We start from the raw sequence: 7581 nt of genomic DNA, 5'->3' as shown, positions 1-7581 counted from the left end.
GGCGTGTGCGTTTTATTTCCAACCCTTCCCCGCCGCATCGCTCGGAAAAAACCATTTTCACCCCAACGCCACCCCCCCCCCCCGGCCCCGTCCTTCGCGTTCCTCGAAGTTAAACCGAGATCTACCTCTGTACACGAACCCCCTCCCCGCTCTCGGCGTCCCTGGATCCGCCCCGGCAAAACCAGATCGCGCACCCGGCGGCCGATTTCATGGTCAGCTGCACCCCTTGTGCAAAAAGCCGCCGTATAAAGGAAGGTTTCTTCCAGCAGGTCGGCTATTAAATCAGGGGTTTTTTTTATAGGGGTACCGTATAGAAGTTACTCCGAGGTACGGGTCTGTCGCACCTACGTGTATAGAGCAAGTGAGAGCACACAAAGCTCTTTCTTTTCTTCAAAATAGTAAAAAACACGTGTGTTTTTCCAAGGGTGGGAGCCGAGAGGCTTGTTTGCGACGGGGTTTCTTTCAGGTGTGACGAGCGAGGAGCAATATTATCTTTACTGGGGCTGGGAGGGTCTGTCGGCTATAACTGACAGTAAATCCGCCGTCTAGGCCACCTCTCATTTGTCACTTCGTTAACGCTCCTTTCCAAATTTAACAAAGCCTCAGCTGTATAAAGTGACGTTATTAATTTTAAGGTAATACTTTAAAATACGCGCTGCTCCTCGGTGGCCAGAATAGCAAAAAGAAAAAGAACCCGCTGAGTTTTCTCCTAACACGCTCATTCCTACTTATTTTTCCCGTAGCAAAGCGCTCACGCTGCCGGTATGGCAGGATAACGATTGGAAAGGGCTTCTGTTTTTTTTCCAGGCGTCGTCACCGCCGTGTTACGTCATTGCCGTGGCGCTGAGGTCACAAACGCCGCGCGGCAGCCGGCGTGGGTCCTTCTGCGAGGATGTGTGCTGCGCCGGGGACCGTCCCCTATAGATCGGGCGGGCAGGAGCGATAGGAAAGCCCGGGATGAGCGCGGATTCGGGGAAGAATTTTCCCCCAGTCAGTGTTTTCTGCAATACCAGTAGTTGCTTAACAGACATGGCTTCTTCACCGCGTACCCGCAGCGACTCTCCACGGTGAGCCGTCCCCCGAAAATGCACGACGTTGCTTTAATTGCTTTAATTTATTTATTTTTTTTTCCCCCGTCCAGCCTTAGAAATCGTTCGGTTGCTTTCAACCGCCCTTACTCACCGGTTGCCGTATTTCAAATGACTCCGTTTCGTTGTGTTTAAAACCATTAGGCAAACTCGGCGCTTCCATAACGCTTGCCTAAAACTTTGCAGAGCGCTTTCCCAGCGCCAAATACGCCCCACAGTCCCTCTGAGAGGTTGGTGTGTCGTTTCTGGCCCAAACCTCCTCAAATCCGGCAGAACTGGAGTTAAAAACCGGCAAGAGATGGTATTGCCCGTCTTAAGATGTAGTTTGGTATCTAAGCCTCTGTATAAACATGATTTCTCAGGCTTTCCTTCTTTAGGAGGCGTGTGTTGATTAATTACTTACTGTTCATCTGATTAATTAATTACTATTTGTCTGCTAAAGAGCTCAGTTTTGACAGTCGGGCCTCGGTCCCGTCTCGTGGTGCTTTTCAAATGAGCCTTGCAGCGGCCGCAAAATTTTTACGCTTGGTTCTCGGGAGCCTTTTTGGTCTTCGTTTCGGTAACCACGGCGAATGTAGTAACGCAGTTGTCAATCGGGAGGCGGCTCCAGGGGTGAGGCCTCCTCTAAACCTCGATATCGGACCAGAGCAGCTCAAGGCAGGGTAAAAGGGCCTGGCCTGTCCGAAATGAAGGGTAATTATCACTCCTGAAAATCGCAATTAAGGTGTTAGCGACACGCGTTTGCTCCTCTCTGAAGGCAGCGGGGAAGGCAGGGAGCGATCGCGATCCCCAGCCGGCGAGGACTTCTGGGCGAGGGTAAATGGCGCTGATTTCCACGGAGCGACGCCGAAGGGAATAACCGTTTTTTGCAAAGACGTATGGCGTGAGGGCGTTTTTATCGGGCCGCAGCGGGCTTTGTAGCAGCTCCTTGTTTCCTACGAGCCTGTCCCGTGCCCGGGGTGAGCTGCGTCAGTGTTTCGCTCCGCTGTGCTCGCTAGTCCTCTGCTAGTAGGTTGCTGGAAACGATCCAGAAGACCCGGTGGCACGTCTAGTTTGAAATCCGTTTATTGATGAACCTGTCCCTCTAGGGAAAGGAGAGGGGCTTTGGCCGGACTTTTATATAAGTATTTAAATACACGGGTATTTCAGTTCCTTTCCGTAAGCTTGTTTTGTTTCTGTCTCTACTTCTGCTCGGCTTCGTGCGGAGCGCGAGTTTCTCGGGTCTTGTTCCGAGACTGATCTCGCTGAGTACAAACACCTGAAGGATGCTGCCTTCCTGCGACAGAAGTCGCTTCCACCGATAGTCCCCTTTAAAACTTCTATATACACCTAGGAATTACGCGTCAGGTTTAAGAGCTTGATGAGCCGTACTTAAGTGAGCTTGATTTTGGAGCTAGCCTGTTATTAAAATGGTGCAAGCGCAAACAAAAACAAGAGGGGAGCTTTGCATCAGCGCCGGACCGGGTGGCCGGATCCGAGTGTTCGCTCTCCGGCGATGCCGAAACCGCCCCAGGATGCTTCCTGGGGACTGTTAACGCTGGGTTTGGTAGTTTTCTTAGTGTGCTTGGGCAAATAATTCAGTTTTTCTTGGTTGGGTTGGTTTTTTTAATGTGACCTGAGGTTATCAACAGGTCGGCTCGTTCACGCAGCACAGCTTTTTCCGAATGCCGTTCGTAAACCCCATTTCAGCTTCCAGACCTCCCTGAGAGCTACCGAGCGGCGGCAGCTCCATCTTCCAGCCGAGCTGCCTTCTCCGCAGCCGACGGCACAGCAACGGGCCGGGACCGCACGGGACTTTTTGCCGTTCCATTGGAGTGCTAAAGGGGGGACTTTACAGCAGCCAAAGAAGCCAGTCTTCCCGTAGCCCCCCAAAAAAACCCAACCAGAGGGATGCGTGTCAAAGATCCACCTCCTATACGCTCCTAAACTGTTGTTTGTGAACGACCGTGACACGTGTAAACAAGCCGGCGTTTACGTTTTTAATTATAGCTTAAGCGAAAAGGGAGGAGGAGACCCCAGTCTTGTTTTAAAATCACGCGGCGACAAACTCGGGACCTGTCGGGAGAGAAGGAAAACGCAAGGGAGCCGACTGAACTCGTGCCGGATTACACATTTAATCCGTTACGAGGTTGTAAAAAGTTTCTCGCAACCCGTATCCGAGGAATTTTTAATTGCATTTAATGGAGTGGGGCTTGGGGAAATCCTCTTGAGGAAGTTTCAGATTTGCTTTATCACCTCCGCTAACCACAGTCGTGAGTGAAGGGTAGCGTGAGGTGGAGAGGGTGGAAATAACTGGGCACGCGTCTCTCGATTTGGCAGACCAACGTGGTATTTACGTAACTCGTGTCTTCTAGAGGACCGATTGTTTTATTAAAACACCAGTTTCCCTTCTTGGAGGGGACCGAATCTTTTATTAGAGCACCAGTTTCCATTCTTGGAGTTCATTTGCAGTAATTTCATATGGAAGTTGAGCGCCGTCGTGTTGCGGCTTCGGTTTGTTGTTTGCGAGGTGCTTCTTCGCCGTCTTTAACTCCCGGCTGAGCGAGGGAGCTCGAGCGGATTTCGGTGGCAGAGACGAACAGGATCGGTATTTGCGGTCAGATATTTAAACCCGCGGTAACTAGGAATTTGTGAGCACTTTGGGAGCCGAGTGCCTGGCTGGCTGGTGAGCCGAGTAAGCAGGTTTTCTTTTTTTTTTTTAAAATAAGGGGAATTAAACGTGCCTGTCTGCTTTACAGGGAGGATGGAGAACTGGAAGAAGGGGAGCTGGAGGACGACGGAGGGGAGGAGGCGCAGGATCCCTCCGAATCTCAAGAGAGGGGTCGGAAGGAGAAAGGGGAGAAGCATCACAGCGATTCAGATGATGAGAAAGCCCATCGACGGATGAAGCGCAAGCGTCGGAAAGAGAGAGAGAAAGAGAAGAGGAGATCCAAGAAGAAAAGGAAATCCAAACACAAGGTGAGCCACGTGCTGCTTTTGCCTCCCGGGTCCCCCGGGATCCCGGCTCCGGTCTGCCTTCCTCTGCCACCGGGTGTCTCCAGGGAATTCCTCCTCTAACATTATTATGGGTAGTTTGAGGCTCTTCCCCTGACGATAATTGCGAGGTGGGAGCGCTCGCGGGATTTCTTGGGGTTCAGCTCCTTAACGCCTTCCTCCTCTGAGGACTAGCAAGCCCAGCAGCGGGGCACCGAGGTCTGCAGGTAGGATAAAAATGCTGCAGCACTCTCTTGCCCGTCTGAGGATGCAGAGCGGAAAGAAAACAGTTGTTTGGAGTTAGGTATTCACCTCAAAGGGGATCGCGGACCGGCATATTTGCAAAATCAAGGATGTTTTTGTTACTCAAGGTCCAAGAATTTCTGGAGCGCAGAGGGCGTATCCTGTTTGTCTTCGTTAGATAACCTGCTAACAGGCTTCCAGTTTGTAATTCAGTGAACACCGTGAAGATTTTGTTAAGCAAAAATTGAGTTCCCTAAAAAAGGGAGGACAGAGGGAGACTTAGTTGCGTCGCATAGAAAGGCCGGAGGCCTGGCAGCGGCGTCAGAGTCAGAGCTGGCCTGTAATAAAATTGCACCGCCTGTTTTCCTTGCCTTGCAGCGCCACGCTTCTTCCAGCGATGACTTCTCTGATTACAGCGAGGACTCGGACTTCAGTCCTGGTGAAAAGGGACACAGAAAATACAGGGAATACAGCCCTCCCTACTCTTCCGTAAGTACCTGCCAGCGGACAGGGGAGGGGGAGCCGCTCTCCGGTTGAGAGCCGCTGCGGGATTTGAGCGCCGGCGCCCGTCTAGCTCCATCTACGGGCCACACGCTTTGGCTCTGGTCCTTTAGCCTGTTTATTTTTCACCTAGCTGTGATGTGGGGAGGGGGGGGGTGGGTTTAATGATTTTTAAAAACTAAGTCATGATAGTGGGCTTGATACGCTCCTTTTCTTCATCACTAACCTCTCTGCCTCTCCCAAAGTCCCACCAGCAGTATCCGTCCTCTCACAGCGCTCCCATGCAAAAGAAGAGCTACTCTAAAATGGAGAGCAAGAATTACGGCATGTATGAGGACTACGAGAACGAGGAGTACGGTCAGTACGAGGGGGAAGAGGATGAAGATATAGGGAAGGAAGATTACGATGACTTTGCGAAAGAGCTGAATCAATACCGGAGAGCGAAGGAAGGCTCTCACCGGGGGCGAGGTATGTCTAAACGTTCCTTTTCTTCACCGTATCTCCGACGCTCCTTACCTGCAGCTCGTTTAGCTGATCTGCGGCCAAATAAGGCCCGACACGTGCAGGAAGCTTCGTGGAGGTGAACTGCCCTGCCGGCGTGAAGCCCTGCCTGCGGAGAGCCAGCTGCAGTGGCCTAAAGCACTCATCGGTGTCAGTCTGTGACAGGGGAAAGCGGTTTTTTCGTGTTTTCCACTCTGAGGGGAAAGTTCGGATCCCCGTGGATAATTTAACGTTTTAAATAAGCACTGTTCTTGCTAGCGTAAGCAGTTGAAAATGGATAAAATGAAACAAAACCTTTATTTGAAAGGAAAATGAAGTTGACTGGTAGCGTAACGAGTCTGATGTCATCCCTTCTGGAGTACACGGATTTACGTTACCGGTCTAACGTCCGTGCGCAGCAGCTGACGTGGTCACACAGCATTGTTTTTTTTTAAAAAAGGTTATCATTTGGCTTCTTAAAAATCCGTTCTTTTAGCATATTAAAAACTGATTGACTTAGAAACAAGTTTTTAAGATGCTGGTAATCCCGTACCAAAAGGTTATTCTTTGTTTTTCCTTGTCTGGCATATCGTTGGGCTGTTTCGACGTACCTGAGGGGTGAAACGCAGCACAAAGCCGACCCCGTCCCTTTGTTTCGCCAGGTGGCCGTGGCCGAGGCAGAGGGTACCGAGGGCGAGGCGGCAGAGGGGGAATGAGAGGAGGCCGAGGCATGGGCCGAGGGAACCGAGGGCGAGGCAGAGGTGACCACCCCGAGGAAGAGGAGGAAATGTATGACGAAGAGATGGAAGTAAGTGCGGAGCCTCCAACCTGCTCTCGGGCAACCACGGAGGCGAGAGAATATCCTTTTTCACGGCTGGGACGCCTGTGTCTGAGGGGGAACGGGCTGCCCTTCATCCCCGCTCGCTCAAGGCACCGATCTTTCTCGTTTGCAGTACTGCGATAACGAGGAGCCCATCGGCGATGACGAGTACGACGACTACTCGAAAGAGCTGAATCAGTACCGGAGGAGTAAGGAGAATCGTGGACGGGGTGAGTGGGATAACGAGCCGTGCTGGGACGGTCCCCGCTTTCTGCCCTCTCACACGTTTTAAGGAAGGAGAGAAATTAGAAACGAGGGGGCGTATTTCAGGTTTAAATCGAGGACGTGGTCGCGGCCCCAGAGGAAGAGGAAATAAAGGAATGGGCAGAGGACGAGGCAGAGGTGGAAACAGAAGTGGAATGGGGAAGGGCGGTGGAATGAACGAAGACGACGATTACTACGACGAGGACATGGGAGTGAGTAGCTCTTTGTTTCCTAACGGCTTGCTGCGGTGCTGGATGCCCCCCTTTCCCCCACCCCCCCTCTGTAAACCCAGTCAGGCTTCGAAGAAAGCCTTCGCAGGAGCGAAAAAACCAAACGGATCTTCCCCAAGATCCACAAAAGTTGTCCCGTCTCTGAAGGGGATGGATGTTTTGGATTCCGATCCACTGACGGGTCCCTCGAGGAGCCTGCTAGGCTCAGCGCGCTCGTCTTTGCCTCCCGTTTTCATCCCAAATCTCAGTGTTTTTCCCTCTCGGAGATGGCTGCGTAGGAAGTTTTAATTGCCCTCGTGTGATCTCTTGCTTTGTATTTCAAATTCTTTGTCAACTAATACAGTGTGCTTCCGATAGGATGGAGGAGGTGGTGGAAATTACCGGCGGAACGATCACGATAAACCCCACCAGCAGTCGGATAAGAAAGGGAAAGTGATCTGCAAATACTTTGTGGAAGGCAGATGTACCTGGGTAAGGGAATAATTCGAGAATATTTCTGTAGCGCTCTCGATACACACACAGAACCGTCACTGAAGCGTCAGGTCCAGGTTTTAAGCCATTTCAGGGAGGGATTCGTGCCTCCAAAGAGCGTTTTGTAAAGGCTACGCCTCCCCCTGTCCGTCCTAGGTGTGTTCTGGGCTGCTGACAAACGCGTTGGCACTTCCACCTGCTAACGCGCTGTCGTGTTGTTTCCGAACAGGGCGACCACTGCAATTTCAGTCATGACATTGAACTACCAAAGAAAAGGGAACTGTGCAAGTTCTACATCACTGGCTACTGCGCCAGGGCTGAAAACTGCCCTTACATGCATGATATCCTTTTGGTTTTTAACCGTTTCGTTAAGCCAGCCTTAAATCGGTCTCGTTGACTCTCGGAGGGAGGCGGTCGGGGGGGGGGAAAAAAGGCCATTCCTGGGTAACACACCCTCCGCCGACAGGCTGAATGACCGGGGCTGCAGACGGCCCTCCCCGTTCCTTCTTAG

The 7581-nt window shown here is 51.6% G+C and overlaps 2 protein-coding genes across 2 annotated transcripts in view; one reads left to right on the top strand and one right to left on the bottom strand.

The window, feature by feature from the left end:
- SAE1 (SUMO1 activating enzyme subunit 1) overlaps nucleotides 1-833 on the bottom strand; it is a 10774-nt gene extending 9941 nt beyond the window's left edge. Inside the window, exon 1 of the mRNA XM_009334376.1 lies at nucleotides 829-833. Coding sequence (XP_009332651.1) covers nucleotides 829-833 — 5 coding nt within the window. The remainder of the gene's footprint in view (nucleotides 1-828) is intronic.
- A 20-nt stretch (nucleotides 834-853) lies between these two features.
- The window catches only part of ZC3H4 (zinc finger CCCH-type containing 4), a gene marked incomplete at its 3' end in the record, with an annotated part of 9584 nt that continues 2856 nt past the window's right edge, over nucleotides 854-7581 (top strand). The window contains exons 1-9 of the mRNA XM_009334375.1: nucleotides 854-1067; nucleotides 3827-4046; nucleotides 4683-4793; nucleotides 5051-5273; nucleotides 5948-6093; nucleotides 6239-6335; nucleotides 6436-6581; nucleotides 6957-7070; nucleotides 7300-7457. Of these exons, the coding sequence (XP_009332650.1) occupies nucleotides 958-1067; nucleotides 3827-4046; nucleotides 4683-4793; nucleotides 5051-5273; nucleotides 5948-6093; nucleotides 6239-6335; nucleotides 6436-6581; nucleotides 6957-7070; nucleotides 7300-7457 (1325 nt within the window). The remainder of the gene's footprint in view (nucleotides 1068-3826; nucleotides 4047-4682; nucleotides 4794-5050; nucleotides 5274-5947; nucleotides 6094-6238; nucleotides 6336-6435; nucleotides 6582-6956; nucleotides 7071-7299; nucleotides 7458-7581) is intronic.

This window comes from Pygoscelis adeliae, unplaced genomic scaffold (genome assembly GCF_000699105.1).
Source record: "Pygoscelis adeliae isolate BGI_AS28 unplaced genomic scaffold, ASM69910v1 Scaffold2, whole genome shotgun sequence".
Lineage (NCBI taxonomy): Eukaryota > Metazoa > Chordata > Aves > Sphenisciformes > Spheniscidae > Pygoscelis > Pygoscelis adeliae.
The sequence above is the reverse complement of the archived record's forward strand: the minus strand, read 5'-3'. Positions and strand labels throughout refer to the sequence as shown.